At 37.9% G+C, this 21,162-nt stretch overlaps 1 protein-coding gene across 2 annotated transcripts in view; it reads left to right on the forward strand.

The window, feature by feature from the left end:
• The first annotated feature begins 285 nt into the window (after window positions 1-285).
• Window positions 286-21,162, forward strand: part of LOC108699815 (proline-rich membrane anchor 1) — a 46,383-nt gene continuing 25,506 nt past the window's right edge. The window contains exons 1-3 of one of the 2 annotated variants that reach the window (XM_018232410.2): window positions 286-803; window positions 6,697-6,812; window positions 10,192-10,339. In XM_018232410.2, coding sequence (XP_018087899.1) covers window positions 6,729-6,812; window positions 10,192-10,339 — 232 coding nt within the window. In that variant the 5' untranslated portion in view covers window positions 286-803; window positions 6,697-6,728. Of the gene's footprint in view, window positions 804-5,890; window positions 6,357-6,696; window positions 6,813-10,191; window positions 10,340-21,162 lie in introns of those variants that run through there. The other variant, XM_041574952.1, reaches the window with a different exon arrangement.

Raw genomic sequence — 21,162 nt, forward strand, 5'->3', positions numbered from 1 at the left:
TCTTATGGACATTTGCAGTGCACAAAAAAAATGGCAATTCTGTTTGCACATTAAGTACCCCACTCTTATCCAGCTTTGTAAATATAACCATGCACAGGGCAAATATTTTGACTGTATGAACCATTCTGCCCTGCGCGAAGTTTATAAATGAGCTCCAGTGCATTTATTCCCAGTGTGGGGAGAAAGCAGAACCCTCCTTCCCTCCACCTACCCAGGGTCATGTGGCATCAGAGAATGGAATGATAAAATAACAGTGAGTGCCAAATACACAATGGACTCGCTAGATGGGGATGAAAAATCACTGCAGCATGCTGAGGATGGATTGCAGTCAGGGAGGAGAGCTTCTAGCTCCGGTCTCCTACTAGTTCTGCATTTCTCCTGCTCTGCTCATTTGGGATCTGCTGCGCTGTAGTTCTGATTAGTGGCATTTTATTTCCCTGTTGTCATAGTAGGATAGTTTTCTGGAATGAAAGATGGGAGGAATCCCAGTCTGTAGCTGCACTGGGGATCACAACTGCCTGTGAAACTGCTGCGCTCTGAATTATTCTTGGCTGCTGGGACGCACGGCGCTCAATAAAGCGCACGGGATCTGTCGCAAAATGCTGCCCGACTCGGGCCAGGTTGAACCATGGGAGATTTAATCAATAGCAGGGGAGGAATCGGACCTGGGAGGTTACTCAGAACCTCCTCCTTTATTGCCAACTTTCCCCTGAGGAGAGGGAAGGAGCCGGGAACCTGAACTCGGTGGAGAAAGAACATGTGAGCAGGAGATTTCATCCAGGCGCCACAGCATCTGCATATGGGTAAGATACACCTTACATGGGAATCATACTGACCACTCATGGATTTAGGATGCTTTATATTGAATAGGACAGGGGTACTACTCCCCAATGGCACACTAAATGCTTACTTACAAAGTTACTATTTGATTAAACAGAGCAGGTTTCTTGGTGAGGTGTGGCCTTTGGACCTACTGTTTGATTCCAATCCTATCAATAATCATTGATTCTCCTCAGCATAGGGCTGTTGGGCAGGTGCCATTGTATATTCAAATGGGCACAGGAATACATCTCCCTGATCAGAATGTCCATGTGTAAAAGAAACAATGAAAATAAATCCACTTATAATCAAGGGGTTTTATTAATATGTTATGGGTTTTTAGACTTTTGGCACTGAAAGATGAAAACTTGTGGAGGTTTATTGCTACTACAAGGTTTTATTATCCAACTCAAAAGCTTTTGGGGGATGCGGTAGTTTTGTGGTTCCACAACAACTGGATAAATGCAGGTAGGACAGTTGCTAAGTTGAAAAGTATCTACATGTCTGCCTATTGATGTTATTGTTTCTTTTTGATTGTCACATAAATTAATGGATAGTCTCTATTTGTGCTGAAGGAGATCATCTTTAGTATTGATGTGATATTCTCGAGTAGTTCTTAAAGTAGTACACACGCAAAAATTTAAAGGGGTGGTTCACTTTTAAAGGATAACTAAACCCTAATAATGAATATGGCTAATAATTCCGTATTTTATATACTAAATCTATTGCACCAGGTTAAAGTTTCAGCTTCTTAATAGCAGCAATGATCCAGGACTTCAAACTTGTCACAGGGGGTCACCATCTTGGAAAGTGTCTGTGACACTCACATGCTCAGTGGGCTCTGAGCAGCTGTTGATTATCCAAATTATCCAGCAGAAAATGAGGTTGGCCTGTAATATAAGCTGATGCTACAGAACTGATTATTAAATTCTGATGTTAATTGCACTGGTTTCTGTGCTGCCATGTAGTAATTATCTGTATTAATTATTAATCAGCCTTATATTGTGACATTTCTATTCTATGTGTACTGTATATTGTGAGTGGGTCCCTAAGCTCAGTAAGTGACAGCAGCACAGAGCATGTGCAGTGAGTCAGCAGAAAAGATGGGGAGCTACTGGGGCATCTTCGGAGACACAGATCTTTACTGCTAAAGAGCAGTGCTTGCCTTGGGCTGGTACAGAAGCCCAAAACATAATGTACAACAGTTCTAGCCTATTTATTTAGTAAGCGTTAGTTGTCCTTTAAGGTATTTTTTTAGTATGATATAGAATGGCCAAGTCTAAGCAACTTTTAAATTGGTCTTTATTATTATTTTTTAATATAGTTTTATAGTTATCATAGCAAATACTCTGTAAGGCTACAAATATATTGTCATTGCTTCTTTTTATTACTTATCTTTCTATTCAGGCCCTCTCCTATACATATTCCTGTTTCTTATTCAAATCAGTGCATGGTTGCTAGGTGAATCTGGACCCTAGCAACCAGATTACTGAAACTGCAAATTGGAGAGCTGCTGAATAAAAAGCTAAATAACTCAAAAACCACAAATAATAAAAATTTAAACCAATTGCATATTGTCTCGGAATATCCCTCTCTACATCATACTAAAAGTTATTTTAAAGGTGAACAACCCCTTTAAGTTTCTTTGCAGCTTTTTAGTAACGGAGTGCATGAGTTAGTTCACACAACTTAACAGCATTATGCTAAATGCTCCACAGCAGAAGGGAGGTTAATGTATTGCATATAACTGAAATGGTTAACCCTCCACCATGCATTATATTCCATTTAATTTCTGTTGCCTCTATTGTCACACATATGAACAACACTTTCATGCACCTTTTGGTGTTTTACAGTTCGATATACTTTAGCTCATCAGATGCTCTACCATAAATGCAATGAGCTGAACTGTAGAAGGTTTACTAGTTTCTGATAGGGATGCACCTAATCCAGGATTCGGTTCGGGATTCGGCCAGGATTCAGCCTTTTTCAGCAGGATTCGGCCGAAACCTTGTGCCTGGTCGAACTGAATCCGAATTTGCATATGTAAATTAGGGGCAGATAGGGAAATCACGTGAATTTTCATCACAAATGTAGATTTTTTTTCACTTTTTCTGTCCCTGCCCCTAATTTGCATATGCAAATTTGGATTTGGATTCGGTTCAGTATTCGGCTGAATCTTTCACCAAGGATTCGGCGAATCCCAAATAGTGGATTTGGTTCATCCCTAGTTTCTGAGTGGGCCAAGTAAGCCCCTCGGAAAACATGTTTTTTTCAAAACGCATCAGTTAATAGTGCTACTCCAGCAGAATTCTGCACTGAAATCCATTTCTCAAAAGAGCAAACAGATTTTTTTGTATTCAATTTTGAAATCTGACATGGGGCTAGACATTTTGTCAATTTCCCAGCTGCCCCCAGTCATGTGACTTCTGCCTGCACTTTAGGAGAGAAATGCTTTCTGGCAGGCTGCTGTTTTTCCTTCTCAATGTAACTGAATGTGTCTCAGTGGGACATGGGTTTTTACTATTGACTGTTGTTCTTAGATCTCCCAGGCAGCTGTTATCTTGTGTTAGGGAGCTGTTATCTGGTTACCTTCCATTGTTCTTTTGTTTTGCTGCTGGGGGGAAAAAGGGAGGGGGTGAAAGTACTCTAACTTGCAGTACAGCAGTAAAGAGTGATTGAAGTTTATCAGAGCACAAGTCGCATGACTTGGGGCAGCTTGGAAATTGACATTATGTCTAGCCCCATGTCAGATTTCAAAATTGAATATAAAAAAATCTGTTTGCTCTTTTGAGAAATGGATTTCAGTGCAGAATTCTGCTGGAGCATCACTATTAACTGACTCATTTTGATTTTTTTTTCCCATGACAGTATCAATTTAATGTTTAAAGTATAGTGTTGTACAAACGTTTTTAAAACTCATGAATGACATTGGTGTCCTCTAGCAGTTTTACCTACATCTTATAGCAATAAAGCTAGCGGGGATTGGGAATACTGGGAATTGTAGGTAAGACCATCTTCGTTGTCCAGCATTGACATGTACCATCAATAACAAAGACTGCCAGCTTATCAAACATTTACTCATGAACTAGTGGGGACTTAGTACAGGTAAAAAAAGTATCTGCCTTGCAAATGTTTTTAAACCAGGCATTTTATAACCCATCTCTATAAATGCATAATTGACACTACAAAGCTGAAACATTGTTTACAGATCCCAGTGGCCAAGCCAACAATAGATTTATCTGTTTCGTTGATGAATTTATATACTGAAAAGTTCAGTACACTCACTTTTCTAATTTGTTTCATAGTGATAGAACACAGTTTCAACTGTCCCCAGGTTCCAAAATGCCAGTCAGATATTCCCTGCCACCTAACTTAAAGGGGAACTGTCGCAAAAAAATTAAAATTTAATATAGGCGTCAGCATACTGAAATAAGAAACTTTCTGAATACAATCAATTAAATATTCTGTACCGTTTCTGAAAGAATCAAGTTTATCTTCACTATTCCTCTCTCAGCATCTGTTTCTCTTCATGCAGGAGTTGGGTGTCAGATAATAATTTACAGTTAGATCCAATATATCTTATAGATGTGTTAGATCTCACTCTATTAAAATCACCAGAAATCATGTCTCTCTACATGCAGGATTTGTGCAAAAGGCAGTTATTTTGTTAGATTTTGTTTGTACTGGAATCAGTTATTTGAGTGATCTCTAATACATCTGGTAGGAAAGGAAGCTCCCCTATAAGATATATTGGATCTAACTGTCAATGATTATCTGACACCCAACTGCCAAGAAGAGAGAATGAAGAGAAACAGATGCCGAGAGAGGGATAGTGAAGATAAACTTGATTATTTCAGAAACAATGCAGACTATTTAATTGATTGCATTTAGAAAGTTTCGTATTTCAGTATGTTGAAGCTTATATCAAATTTTCATTTTCATGATAGTTCCCCTTTAATGGTAGTTCCATTTACAATTCATAGACTTCTAAAATGTGCAACTGCTGTTCCAGTTCAGATAATTCTGAGCTTAACTAACTTTTTGTTCAGAAAGGGGTCAAGGGGAGATGCGATTTCTGTACCATTTGCACTTTCTATAGTGGAAAGGCAAACATTTTGAAAATAATTGGAATGCAACAAATCATACAGGGATACATATCAAAGTTTGCTGAAGCTGAAAAGCCAAGGGGAAAAAAATCCTTGGTAATGAGACATTTTGCTAAATCTGATGCAATTATTTTACACTTTTCTTGTCCGAGTTGTAAATTCTAGACACATCTCATGGCTGCAAATCTAAACATTTTTTAATTGGGATTTGGACTATAGACATTTTGTGACAAAAAGATAGACGAAGGGCACAGTTTCACTAGTTAATTGCAACCCTGCTCAAAGTTTTTATTTTTTCCTTCCTTTCCTTAATTTTTTTCAAAACTGACCCACTGTGCACACACACACACGCACACACATACATATATATATATATAGTTCCAGCCATGGTGCAATATGTGGTGTTTATACAAATGGCCTGCAGGTGTCACTGTGCACATGAGTTATACATAGTACTATCAATACTGCTTAAGAGTGATAGAGTTGGAAGTTACTGTTGTGTAATGGCTGCATGAGTCTGCTAATAAAGCACTGTTATACTCTACTAATCCTCAGCTACCAAAACATTACACACTCCAATAAAGTGTTCTCTTTATGCCTGGGTGCTGTCACATATTTTATAGATAATAGTTCCCCAAAATTGGAACTTGGAGCTTGAGAAAGGTCCGGAACAGAACCGAAACGTTGAAAATAAAAATATATATATAACAATAGGTATGTAGGTATTTCTTTATTTATATAGATGTACTTCTAAGGAAATTTCATGGGGAATTTATAGTACGGACATGGGGTCAAATGGTTGATTAAACAAAAAATATATAAAAACAAAATTTCACCTTGTAGTATGTAGGTATTACAAAACCTTTCGGTACTAGCTTTATTATATTGTTAATAAAGCTGAGTGCTTTAAAATGTGAGCAATTTGTCAAGTTTGGCAGAGGCTCGGCAACAGAAGAGGTATCTTCATTTTTAGCCTTGTGGATCCTTAAGCCCCGTGATTATAGACAACGTAAGTGTGAGGGTGACAGAAGGGAGCGTTTGCCACAGAGATTAATTAATTCTGCTGTCACGACCAGTCAGACAGCTCCCTTTTTCCTCCCCTCATAAACTTTCATTGCTGTGTTGAAGGTTAAATTACATTTGTGAGAAGCATCTCAGGAGCCAACAACAAGTCTCCTCCACTGAAATGTGCAGGAAGGAAATAAGTCAAAGTTGACATAAGCATATTTATAAAGCAGAAATCCTAGTGTCACTCAGTACCACAATGTACCATCACAATAGGAGTGCTGTCCCCATTGGGGGAGGATTGCCTTTCCTCTGCTTCATCTCTGGCTGTAAGGGAATTTGCTTACACTGTGTTTACCACCGCAAAGAATTCTGCAGCATCATCATCATCTCATCTTAAAGGATTCATTTGTGAAGGCTGAACAGGTAAAGTTTGGAAACTGTTAAGTGCAATGTCATATCACATCAGTGAGGCTGCGAAAACTTTCCAACCTCGGGTGTGTAATTCATAGTATCATCCATGGCAGCCCTCTCTGCTCATAAATAGTTGTTTTCTATCATTTGATTTACTGTGCATATGTCCAGGAATATATATATATATATATATATATATATATATATATATATATATATATATATATATATATATATATATATAACTTCAAATATGGGAAAAAAATATAGCCATGTTTAGAACCTTTTAGTTGTTATGCTAATACTGTAGTGTCTCTATGCTTCTTCACTGTTCTTTCTGCCTCCTGTTTAGTTACCACGGGTTTGAACAGTGCTTGAGGAGTTATGCAGATCAGAGGGACATTGCTACCTGGTTCTTTTACTCTCCTGCTTCATTGTCTCACTCTACCCTTGCTTGGACTCATTCAGGTAAGCCTGTAGATTTTAGGAGGTAAGAAGGCGCACACTCAATGCCAAAGCAAGGGGCTGATCCAGAGGGAGGCTACCCAATAAGTCTCCAAGGTATATAAGCTAAAAATGCAAGTTTGCATCGTACACAATTGGCCTATTGATAATGATTATGTATTTTTCTTTTTATATTTAAATGTCCTTTCTTTTTCATAAAAGAGTATGAGATACAAACTTGCATTTTTTTTTTCATTCAGGTAAAGCCAACAGGCAGATTGGTTTATTATAGAGGTATGAAATATTCATTCCACAATGTTTGCTGTGTGTAAATGGATTCAGTCTGCTCTTGTGAGCATGTTGCATTATTTAAATTGAAACTTTCTGCATTCTAAGCAGGGTTGAAAAGGAGTTCCTGGCTGCCTGTGAGCTGTGTATTTACCGAAGGGCTCCCCAGCCTACTGTAACCAAGAGATCAAAGCCCATCTGCCCTAGAATTCTAATTAACCCCTGATGCCTGCCGTATGTTAATGGCCTCTTTGGTTTACAGAGCATAATCAGATTCTCATCCCCCAGAGAAGTAGCAAACAGTTATTTCATGATTTGGGGGTTAATTAAAGACAAAAGCAAATGCCACAAGACTAAATCTATTTTTATGCCGACCAAGCAAAGCTACAACATAGCAAGCTGGAAAAATCATTTTAAGCAGTTTTTGAGAAAAGGAATTATATAGTATCTTGTCCAGCCTGCAGCCCTGTGCCCCCAAATGACCAATTTTAAGATAGTCTGATATATTTATTAAAGGGATTTTGTCATGCTTTTTGTGATGCAGTTTTTATTTCTAAATCATGCTGTTTACAGTGCATAAAATTCACTCTACCATATAAAATGTAATTCCTGAACCAGTAAGTGTATCTTTTAGTTGTAATATTGGTGTGTAGGTGCCATTTCAGGTCATTTTGCCTGGTCATGTGCTTTCAGAAAGAGCCAGCACTTTAGGATGCCACTTTCTGGCAGGCTGTTGTTTATCCTACTCAATGTAACTGAATGTGTTGCAGTGGGACCTGGATTTTACTATTGAGTGCTGTTTTTAGATCTACCAGGCAGCTGTTATCTTTAGGGAGCTGCTATCTGGTTACCTTCCCATTGTTCTGTTGCTGGGGGTGGGGGGGGATGAAGGGGGTGATATCATTCCAATTTGCAGTACAGCAGTAAAGAGTGACTGAAGTTTATCAGAGCACAAGTCACATGCATGGGGGCAGCTGGGAAACTGACAATATGTCTAGCCCCATGTCATTTTTCTAAATTAAATGTAAAAAAATCTGTTTGCTCTTTTGAGAAACGATTTAAGTGAAGAATTCTGCTGGAGCAGCACTATTAACTGATGTATTTTGGAAAAAAAAAAATTTCCCATGACAGTATCCCTTTAAAGTCTTGTAAATGGTAATAACACGGCCTTGAAAATCAGTCAAGAAATAATGAAATGTCAATGAATGTGAAGGCATTCATTGTTGAATACATAAATGCTTACTGCGCATGTGCGGGTGATGTGACATTTGAAGTAAACAAACGTTCATGTCTTAATGAGAATAGGTAGAGAAAGAACTGAAATGCTTCACTGTACCTATTCTCAAATTAATACAAATAGTGATAAAAATGGCCCCATTCATGCATGTAAAAAATATGAAACCCAAATCTTGCTGCAATATAAACATAAAAGGTAGAAGTTGTAATTAGGCAACAGGTTCATGATAGAAATGAGGCTCATGCATGCAAAGCTGTGCAGACCCGCACATCCACTGGTACTAAACTCTGTGCTGTGTCTTTCCTATAGACAATGTCAGAATAATTGGAAGAAAATACAAATGGTCACCAGAGAATGTAAAGCCACAATAACTAGACTGTTTTTGAATCAGAACACCCAGTATCTACTGTCAGGTTTCATTATATTCCAGAAACATTTGAATGCAGAAGAAACATGCCCACTTGCTAGGTCAGGGGTAGTATTTTCGGTTTGTTGCTGTGGAACTTATGTTTAGTAAAAGCTTTTGTAGGGGGAAAAAAATCTAAAGGCACCCGATCAAAATTTTCCGTCCAGCCTGATCGACGAGCCGATCGATATCCAAGTCTTCTGCCGATATCGGTCGGCTCTTTTCCCACCATACACGCACCGAATATTGTACCAAAATTTGTTTCATACCATTTTATCTGTGCGTCTATGGCCACCTTTACAGATCACTTTGTTACTTGATCAATGCCAGTGATGCAGGTATGCTTATGGGACCTATTATTCAGAATGCCAGGGAACTGGGGTTTTCAAGATAACAGATCTTTCTGTAATTTGGATCTTCATACCATAACTCTACTAAAAAAATCATGTAAACATTTGGGGCCCGATTCACTAAGGGTCGAATTTCGAGGGTTAATTAACCCTCGATATTCGACTAGGAATTTAAATCCTTCGACTTCGAATATAGAAGTCGAAGGATTTAGCGCAAATAGTACGATTGAAGGATTATTCCTTCGATCGAACGATAAAATCCTTCAAATCGTTCGATTCGAAGGATTTTAATCCAACGATCGAAGGAATATCCTTCGATCAAAAAAAGTTAGCCAAGCCTATGGGGACCTTCCCCATAGGCTAACATTGAGTTCGGTAGCTTTTAGATGGCGAACTAGGGGATCGAAGTTTTTTTTAAAGAGACAGTACTTCGACTATCAAATGGTCTAATAGTCGAATGATTTTTACTTAGAATCCTTCGTTTCGAAGTCGTAGTCGAAGGTCGAAGTAGCCCATTCAATGGTCGAAGTAGCCCAAAAAAAACGTCGAAATTCAAAGTTTTTTACCTTCGAATCCTTCACTCGAAGTTAGTGAATCGGCCCCTAAATAAAGCCAACAGGCTAGTTTTGCTTCCAGTAAGGATTAATTTTATCAGTATGGGTCAAGTACAAGGTACTATTTTAAGTCTGCACCACATACAAATGAGTACAGTAGAATGTTTTTACATATGTGCTTAGGCCATTGATCCTGCTTGTCAACCAAGAGCAGCAGAGAATGGAATTATACATTTATCTTTGGGCTGCTGTCCTAGGCTTAAGTCCTTGGGTGCCTATATAGTAAATACTGCCCAGATGCAAAATGCAGTTTGTATATTGACCCTCCCTAACATTAAATTACAGATTCCCATAATGCCATACAGAATATGGAGTTAAGTATAAAAACACATTCAAATTGACTTGTTATTTTATCCACAATGCAAAACATCATTTCAACTTTCAAACAGTTTACTCGTGTTGGACTGGCAGATAAATTAGAAACAGTTGGATGCCTTAACATCAAGTTATCGGATAGAACGCTACTGAGATTTACAACGATCGATAATTTGTATTTCTTTTTTTTTAGATTGCTCAGTCAGAACTCCAGAGAACATGTTCCAGATCAACATCTGAGAGCCTTCCCAGCGGGTGCCAAAAATCATGTCCTTGCAGACCTCCGCCTTTGCTCCCGCCTCCTCCGCCACCACCCCCGCCTCCAAGACTTCACCCACCCAGTGAGTACACATGGGACATATATGTGTAATGTGCAATATATATTTTTCAGATGTTAGTAATTTAAATAAAGTAAAATAGACCCCTGCTGTTAAATCAACAAGTAGTTCCATGACCATGTGCTTTATAGAGATCACAGAACTCCAAGGTGACTTCTAATATAATTATGTTTTGTAGCAGGAAATACATTATCCCTTTCTATACATGTAACTGGCAAATTAAAGGCATTACTGGGCATATCACTGACAATATTGTTTGGCTGCTTGTCTATATAGTGGTATTTAGTGCAGTAGAGATCTATCAGCATCAGTGAAGCTTCCTGATATTTTCCTGATTTATTATATTATGTTTTTGGTGTCAATTTGACATTTCATTCTGAAAGTGTGCCACAATAGAACGTAAAGATGGCAGTGAACGCAACACACTACTACATATTGCAATTACCTCCCTTTAGAAATGTGATTCATTCCAATTTCTATTTCAAAAGAAATATTGCAGTCCCTATTGCAACAACAACCCCATCTAATTCTGATAGAAAGGAATGAATCAAAGTTTAGCTGAAAATGGAGCCTAGATGATTCATATGAAAATGTATAAATCAGTGGTCGTCATTTAAGTGTTAGATTTCAGATTCAGAACTACAAGCACAGTGAATGACAGTTTACATTGGTACAGAGTTTGGAATTGGCTTTCTGTCCGCCAGAAATCTTGCAATTTTCTAGGTGAACATTTTGTATTGGAAAATAGCAGTTGAAACTCTTGGGAAGAGGACTGACAATGCAGTTCAAAGCTTTCTGCGGAATCCACAGAACTTTGACTGATCACTTTATGATGTAGAATGATTTTCAATAGATCTGGATTGTATCATTTATTAGCTTCCTTTCTAAAGAACATTTAGCCTCTGACCAATGTTGGCTAAGGGGGTTATTTATCAAAGTCCGAATTCAACTCAATATTTTCTGCTACAAATTCTGATCAAATCCGCTTGGGTTTTTTACGTTTCTTTATTATAAAACTTTCCCGAAAATGTATTTTGCGTGAAAAATTCAGATTTTCACGATTTGTTCAGGTTTATTCATCCGATTTTCATGATTTTGTTTTCTGAATTTTCACAAGAAACCCAGCGCACATCAAAAAATCATTGGGACTTCTCCCATTGACTTACAGTATATACAACCTCGACAGGTCTGAGATGCCGGATTTTCTGATTCTGACTTTTTCATCCTTAGGGTTTAATTAACTCCGAAAACGTCGTGATTTTTTAAAAGTTAGATTTTATTAAAAAAAAAATCACAAATATTTTTTGGGCAGAGTTTTTTTCAGAAAATATTGAGATAAATTGGGATTTTGATAAGTAACCCCAGAAGTGTTCAGTTAGTGAAATGGTTCAGTGAAAAAATAAAAACTGGGTAAATAGACTGTGCAAACTAAAAAAATGTTTCTAATAAAGTTAGCCATAAATGTAATCTATAAAGGCTGAAGTCAAACATAATAGCCAGAACCCACTTTCCTGCTTTTCAGCTCTCTAACTCTGAGTTAGACAGCAACTTTAAGGGGGGCCAAATGGGATATACCTTTTCCTTGAGTTACATTTAATCCTTAGCATGCAGCTCAGATTCTAAAGCAAATGGTTATGACCCATATGGCTCCCCTCAAGTCACTGATTGGTTACTGACTGGTAACCAATCAGTGGAAACCAAGAGAGCTGCAAAGCAGGAAGTAGTGTTCTGCCTATTATGTTAGTCATCCGCTCAATCCATCTTTTATAAATACAATTTTCAGCTAACTATATTAGAAACGTTTTTTTTTATTTTGCAAGACTACCTATCTACCCAGTTTTTATTTTTACACTGAACAATTCCTTTAAGACCAAAAGTGCACAATGAACACATTGGGTGCACAGATTGATGTTTTTCATTAAAAGTTCTTTACATATAAACACACTCCTTGCACTGCAGCATAGCATCTGTTTTGCCTCTTCCAATGCATCCTGCACAAGCCTGCCTATTAATGCTGGGGAACCCTGCAATTGCTGCCACACCCATGGGTCAGTACCAACAGTGGGCTACATCAATGTATGCAACAGTTGTGCCAAAAGAATCACATGCTCATGGTATTTTAAAACCTTATGTACCTCTGTGCCAAAAAAGTGTCAGGTTGGAATCAGCACTTTCATTATTGCTTTAGAACTATTTTTTTTTTAATGATATAAGTTAATTTTAATTTATATATACCTAAAATACTCATATACCTGGGTTTGTCTTCATTTGGAGCAATGCATTTTGAATGATAGCGTACCATCCAAAAATGCAGTTTTTTTCTTTAGCGAACCTGTGGCGTGCAACCAATTCTGCCAACAGAACAAAAATAGCCCAGCACTTATTGTCAATTAGGCTGGAAAATTGTGACTAATGGACTAGGGCATTTTATCTACATATAGACTGGTATGGACTGATTCACTCTGGAGACAATGTCATTTTTTTCCCATGGAGACTGCAATAATGTTTCTTCAAAGCTTGAAGATATAAACAGATCCAATACAGGAACAGCTTTGGCAGAAAGCGTTTCTAAACTGTGGGGATAATAATGATTTATTTATTTTATTGTTTATCTTTTTATAAAAACATAAATCAGTTTTACATAAATATTTAGCATTTTTACCAAGGATAATGTAACACTGAAAAAAAAATTGCCCTAACTTGTGTACAACTTGTATACATTTATTATGTTTTTATTTATTTTTCTTCTGAGTTTGCATAATGGAAATATTCCAAGCCAAACACATATTTAATTTGAATTTATTTCCAAAAAATCTGTGTAGTTATATCTAGCTCACATACTCTTTTTCACTCCCCCCCAAGACTCATATTAAGGGGAAAAATTCACTAAAGGCTGAATTTTCTCTAGCGAACGCTCAGCCACACTTTGCCAGGCGTAAATTCATTACCACTACACTAATTCACTAAAATGCGAAGTTGCGTCTCAGCAGCCGAACGCTGGTGAAGCGTTAATTCGTCAGCACAAGCATTTCTATTGATCTTTTGCTAGCATTCAATTCTGCGAAACTAAACTATAGTCTATAGTCGCCCGAAGTTGCCTCTGAGGCAACTTTGGGTGACTATTGAAAACACATCACCGCGTGTGCATTAGCGCAGGCGACTTTTCATTGTAGCCTATGGGGAAAAACGCTGAGGCAGTTCGGGGAATTAGGCGCTCAAAAGACGAGGCAATTAGTCGTCAGACGACAAAATCTCCCCGAATCTCCTCTTGTGGACTAGCCCTTAAAAAATGAAAAACACGACAGCATTTTTTACAACAGTTTCCGGAATACAGGATATGATGTCACTGACATAAGATTGAGGAAGAGGAAGCTTCATCTTATCAGTTCGCCAGTCTAAGGTGGCAAAGGAAACTCTGGAGAAAGAGATACTGTAACATTCTGTAAAATTCACACTTTAGTGTATTTGCCGAGTAATGATTGTTCACCTAAGCGAAAATTTGCCTGGCGATAGGTCGCAAAACTGCGCTAGCGACGATCTCTTTCGCTAGTAAATTGGCTATGTCCCTGCGGATGGCAAATTTTTGCTAGCGACAGCCAATTCACCCATTAGTAAATCTGTCCCATGTGTAATTCCTTTAGGCTAATAGCACACAAGGCTTCTAACTCGGGGTTTTAACTCTTATTTAGCATTACATTTTCTCGAAAATTACCTTTGCGGGAAAAGCTCAGATTTTCACGATTTTTTTGTGAATTTTCCCCGAAAACTCAGAATTTTTTTGAGAGATTTCACCCGAAAGCTCCGAAAACATTGTGAAATTGCCCGAAACCCCCGACACAACCAAAAATCAATGGGACTGTTCCCATTGACATTTATGCAACCTCGACAGGTTTGAGATGCCGTGTTTTTATATTCGGGCTTTTTAGTCCTCAGGGTTTAATAAATTCCGAAAAATTTGTGGTTTTTTTAAAGTTATTATAACACAAAAAATCACAATTTTTTTGGATTTTGGGGAATTTCGGGTATTCGGAGCTTATTAAATAACCCCCTAAGTCTTCTCTATCTCAGACGACAAACCATGAGAAAATACATTTGCATTTGTATCAGTGTGAATTGTCAGTGGTAAAACATTTGAATGACATACTGTAAGTGCTAGAAATTGCTCCCACTTCAAAGGTGCTTAATTGGGTATGCCTAAGTTTGCAAGGTCATCCTTGCACCCAGACTACCCCACTGATCCAGTGTGCGCTGACAGTCCCCTTCAAATGATGTAGTCATGGAAAAGCCCAACACACAATGGACACCTACTAGTTATCCAACCACTCTTGGGTGAGAACCCATTAGGGAGTATTCTCTGTCATAGTGCCTACCTACAGAGACAGAGGAAACTTCAGTTCAGGACACAGTCTATTCCAGTACAGGAAGAAGATTCATATTCTAGCTGTGAGGAAGATTTCCCTGTAGTGTGCAGGAACCTCCCTGGGTAGATCATTCAAAAACAGTAGCCAATATTAGCCACACTGCTATACTGGTACTTCTAGGCTTCAGCATGTGATTATGGCTCTTTCAAATATGCCATCCTTGCTGTCAGCCTATTGAAAGTCATCCCTCCAGGACATCAAGCTTGGCACATTGTCCTATGCAACGTCCTTAACATTTTAACCAAAATCCAATCTGGCTCCAGAAGTACCTGACTCTCAGCTCCGTTCTCTCATCTTACCAAATAGGCTGAACAGGCAAACATTTTGTCCTACGGATGCAAAAAAAATTGTATTATGTTTTTTGGGAATATTTCACTTTGTGAATAATCAACTCATTTATACTGTGCATGTCATTGAGCAATAATTGGGGTGGCTATTAAGCAAGGCTAGCAGACTTCTATGCTACAGGGTAGAGCTCCACTTCGGATCGACCCCCTGGCGACAAAACACATGCTACAAGTCGGATGGAGTCGCACGCGTGAAGATATAATAGGACTGAATGAAAGGTCGGAGGTAACAACTACGTTACATCCAAAGCGTCATGACTGTCCGATGTGGACGCAGAAAACAGCGTCTTCATACGACAGTCGGACCGTGTAGTTGTTAACTCCGACATTTTCATTCAGTCCAATTATATCTTCACGCGTGCGACTCAATTTGACTTGTCATGTGCGTTTTGTCGGTGGGCGTCGATCCGGCGAAAAACACTCGTGGGGTCCAGCCCTTACAGCTTATCAATACCAAATACAGCTGAATCACTGTGACAGCGAATGAAGCCTGTCTTGTTTCTTAAAAATTATGGTAACCCTTCTATTACCAAGCATTACTGCAGAGGACAAATTAACTGACCTATTAATTCTCCATACACGTGGGTGACAAAATGTAACATGTGCCATTACCCAAATAGCGTCTCCGTGTAATATTTGCAAAAGTTAAGATATACGGTAGCTCACTGTGAAGTTTTGCTATAATGCCCACAGGTAAAATAATACCTGTTGATATTACAACATAATTGACAGCAAATTATAATTTTATATTTTTAATTTAACATCTAAACCCTGAAGAGCTAAAAATATCATGTGTCTTTTGCTGATAATCCCATATCTCAAGGAGTGTTCAAATTTTGGAACCTGGCCCATGCCCCCATTGTTCAGTTGCAATTACAGAAAAGGCATATTGGCATTAAACAAGAGTTTTCTGTCTTTATATTCTGGCAGTAGTGATTTAGAATCATGTTATTACTATGGATGAAGCAAGGTTTGTTTTACAGCTGTTGGTTTTTTAATGTTTTCCTGCTCATTCACCTTGCTTTGATCAATGTAGGTTATTATTTTAGCATCCTCATTATTTACAAATAAGCATACTGTATCTACCTTTATTATTATTATTATTATTATTTTGGCTTCGGTTTAATGCTCTAACCTGATCCTCCTCTAAACACTGTGCCCTTTTAACCGTCAATAGTCCATCAACAGTCTTGTCACTCAGGATGCATTGTTGCAGTTTAACGCTTGTCCATCACTTAAGTGATCTGCATTCAGTCCTGTGCCCTACACATTCATGCATTACTTATGCCTAAGTAGAGCTCATTTTTTAATTTCAATTCAATTATATTCAATATGCCTTCCCAGCTTTCTCCTTCCAGTGACCTCTGTACCCTTTTTGCATATGAAGACAATGCACTTAAACTACTTGCAATGCTGGAATATATAGTTATGAAATATTAAGAGAGCAGCAGGTTGGAGTTCAGGGTGCAGGCTTCACTGAATTCCAGTAACAAATCAACTTAAACAAATTCCAGAAACAAATCTCACTTAAAAATCCTTTTTAATTTGTCGAAAACTTACATTATAGGGAATTATGGAACCTTTAGGGGCCGATTCACTATGGGTCGAATATCGAGGGTTAATTAACCCTCGATATTCGACTAGGAATTAAAATCCTTTGACTTCGAATATCGAAGTCGAAGGATTTAGCGCAGATAGTTCGATTGAAAGATCGATAATTCCTTCGATCGAACGATAAAATCCTTCGAATCGAATGATTCGAAGGATTTTAATCCAACGATCGACGGAATATCCTTCGATCGTTCGATCGAACTATCTGCGCTAAATCCTTCGAAGTCGAAGGATTTTAATTCCTAGGCGAATATCGAGGGTTAAAAAAGTTAGCCAAGCCTATGGGGACCTTCCCCATAGGCTAACATTGACTTCGGTAGCTTTTAGATGGCGAACTAGGGGGTCGAAGTTTTTTTTAAAGAGACAGTACTTCAACTATCGAATGGTCGAATAGTCAAACGATTTTTAATTCAAATCCTTCGTTTCGAAGTCGTAGTCGAAGGTCGAAGTAGCCCATTCGATGGTCGAAGTAGCCAAAAAAAAACTTCGAAATTCAAAGTTTTTTACCTTCGAATCCTTCACTCGAAGTTAGTGAATCGGCCCCTTTGTGAAAATGATGAAGTATATTAAAAGTGACTTTTTGAATGCCTTGTGCCTTTCTACGGTCAGAGATCTGTTCATTTCTAAAAAATACCAATTATGTGCTGCTTTCCAATTCCACAATGGTGCTATGTAATATCTATGATGTCTATGATTTGTATGTATGATTTGTAAAATATATTTATTTAATGTTGTGCATTGAAAAAGTCTGTGCTCAATAAAAACAGTTTAGGTTTTAGAGCTTGGGATGGGGAAAAATAATTGGGTTGGAGGAATAAAGGTTCACCAGACCTCAGCCTCCCAAAAGAAAACAAAAATGTATTTAAGCTTATGTAGTTGGAGATCTTAGGTTACATTTATCAGATGTTTAATTGGAAAGCCTGACATGCCAATGTTTGTACACTCTGCGGATGATTGAGTGACCATTTACTGCAGTTTATTTAATAAAGTGGAAAGCGTCTTAAGCAGATCTAAAAATAGCATATAGTTAAAACAAAGCCTTTGGCCTATTTCCTAAATAGCTTGCTCCGAACAAAAATAGTAATAATTTATCTAAAGAGGGGAAAAAAATGAATTGAATTATGTCGAAGCTATAATGAATCCATATTTGTTATACTATTTTAAACCCATTAAAGGATGCACTGCCTAATCATTAATGAATGTTGTTTTGTTTAGCCATTACAATAATTGATCTTGAGCAAGGAAGGGAAACTCTTAAAGCTAATGGGAAAGCTTAAGTAATTTTGTCATTGGACCTGGATTGCTGGATACCAGTTCTCAACAAATGCTCCTTTTCTCTTATTTTTGTGCAATTAATACTGTGCAATATTGTGCAAATAGTACTGGGGTTTTGTAGAAGGATAATGGCTGGTGGAAAAGAGAGGATGGAGTGGTTCTTAGCATAAGGAGATGGGGAAAGATCAGGAGTATGTCACATTGCAGAGCAAATGTGGGTTGGGGGGGAGAGAATGACTTATGCCTGGGAGAAACACATAGAAGAAACTGCCAGGTGGAAAAAGGGGGGGAGTAGCTTACAGTAGGTTGTTGCCAGCCTGGATGGTGGGCCCTTGAGGTCATGTTCTCTGGAGGGCCTCAGGTACCCCAGTCGGATACTGGGACTACCTATGTTGGCATTGCCATATGCTACTGAATGTAATGTGGGAAACATTGAGAGTTGTTCCTACTATGATGAATTTTGTTAGTGTCGTGTTCAAATGGTACCAAAGTCTATTATCAACTCTGCAATGTTCAGCCATCTAGTAAAAAAAGCCCTTCCCAGTATATCATGATCAGTGAAGCCTTATATAATATATATTCATAAACTACACTGCCAAAGGAAAGTAAAGGTATTTATAAATATATATTTTGTGTGTTGTAGACATGAAGCAGTACTGTCAAAAGTGCAGACTAGCGTAAATGCATTTAAGTCATTTTAATTCCCAAGTGCCCCTGGCCTTTCATAATAATGTAATAAATCCTTATAAAGTTCCTATTTATAGTCATCTGTCATGCTTATGTTTGCACAGAGAATTCGGAAGCTGTATTTAAAATTATTTTCCCATGGCCCTCTCCCTTGAACAGAGTAGAGCCTACATATAACCAGGTCACTGTGTGTTAAAGTGGAACTTCCATTTTCCAGTAGTAGCTTTCAGCAAAGACTCGTCTCAAAGGTGGAACAAATTATTCATTTATATAGCTCACCTCACCTACCAAGATGAGAATAAGGGTGGCCATACATTGTAAGATTTGCTTGTTTGGCAAAGTCACCAAGCATGAGAATCTTCCCAAAAATGGCCCACCTTGGGTGGAGATATTGTGCTAATGTTATTGTGTATTACAATGAAGGGGATATGAGCCAATGCCATCCTCGATCTGACAGATAATTAAGCCAATCAGGTTGATTTTTGGCAAGATAATGATTGGGGAGGACTGTCGGAGGTCCACATAGATGGGCAGATAAGACCCGAATTGCCAGCTTAAATCTGCCCCTATATATATATATGGGCACCTTTATAAAGGGTTGTTGTATATAGAATATTACAGCCAGGATCACCCTCACAGTCTATGGATAGATTTTGGTGGTTTTGAAACAAAGACTGAACTCACAAACTCAAAAAACACGATTGTCATTGAATTTAATAAAAGATCCAAATACGAGAAAAGAGCACGTTAGAGGCGTGAAAAATACAAATACTTTGAAAACCTTTCAAAGTCCAAATTGATTAACAGTGGTCCAATAAGCCCAAGGCAGTTCTGATTGACTTCTAACCTCAACACCTTTTACTTGGCAAGTTTGGTATTAAAGGTTTTCCTGTTTTTTTTCACTTACATTATCAAATACATTTCAAATTTGTAGAGATTTTTAGAAACATAGGAAAACCACAATTTTTTGAGATTCGAGGAAAAAAATCGCTATTTGATTGTTAGTAAATGGGCCCCTTAGTGTTGTGCTAACTAAATAGGCTGGCTCTGTGGTATGGTCTACTAAAATAGTACAGGTATGGCATCCAGAAACTGTTATCCAAATGACAAGGTGGCCATCTCCCTCTAATTATTAGAAATTATCTTCTTCTGTAATAATAAAAGAGTACCTTGTACTTGATCCCACTAAGATATAATACAGGACTGTATTTACTATATAGGCCCCCGAGAGCCTGTGCTTACGGTGGCCGCTTTAGGTAATGGTAAATAAAACTTTTACACAAAAAAAGTCCTCTTCCCATGTGCCAGATACATTACCACGGCAGAGGTGGAGGGGTGGAGGGTATCTGATGTGGGCCACAGGCGGAAGTGACATCACTTACAGAGGTGTTACATTATGATGTCATTTCCAGCGCACTTCATTGCGCATGCCCTGAATAAACTGAATCATTATTGGAGGCAAAGCAAACCTTTACCACTTCTCTTCACTGAGAAATTATTTATCACAACCCATTTGTTCCATATTTACGTTTTAACTATAAATGAGACTAGGTAACTGACAGTTAGTGGATGGGTTTTTGTTGATGTGGGTTGCTATAATATAAGAAGCAGTCAATCCCATTTCACCATGGATTGGTTAGGGGGGTGTTAGTATAATTTTCCAGGTCGTAAACCTTGTTGTGACATTTCCATTAGCCTGTATAGCTATCAAGGAAATAATTAAAAACTACATGGAGTCAGCAAGTAATGGATCAGCCTCAAAGAACAATCAAAATATCCAGTGCAGCAAGGTGGCTCAAGAGTAGAGATAGAAGAAAGCTCCTCTTTCATTCACAAAAAGGGCAGTTATTTTTATTTTACATCATGTTATTGTTTGCTCTTACTAATCCTTCTACTGGTTAATATAACCCTGTGTGCATAGTTAATAAACACTATCTGAACTTTCAAATATAAATTTTACATTTTTTCACAGACAGGGCCAGATTTTGTCTGTGGGGTCCCCGAGGGACCTCAAGTCCCAGAATCTATCACTTTACAATAAAATTAAATTAGGAATGGGTTGGAGGAGATTTAAAGCAGTTGCCAAAATGTCCCATGTAATTGCCATTAAAAGCAGTATCTGTCTGGCTGTTTATATTCCCTGAACTGCTGGTTATGACTCCTGACACATTGTAACAGAAGCCAGATGATTTACATTGTTGCACAAGAACAAAAGAACAAACAGTTGCATTTACAAATAACTTGAAAACCACTGACAAATGTGAATACATATATGTTGGAACTTTGCTTAGAATTACTTTTTTAATGATGAAAAAAACTGTTATTGGGTAGATTTGGTCTTTAAGGATGACACTGGGGATCTTTAACTCAATTTTTAAAATGAATTACAGGAACCAGGATATCCATGCTATCATAATTTTTATTTTTCCCCTCTTGTTAAATAATGTCCAAATATGTCCATGTTTTCTCCGTTCTCATTTAATCA

This window comes from Xenopus laevis, chromosome 8S, assembly GCF_017654675.1.
Source record: "Xenopus laevis strain J_2021 chromosome 8S, Xenopus_laevis_v10.1, whole genome shotgun sequence".
In the NCBI taxonomy this organism is placed as follows: Eukaryota; Metazoa; Chordata; class Amphibia; order Anura; family Pipidae; genus Xenopus; species Xenopus laevis.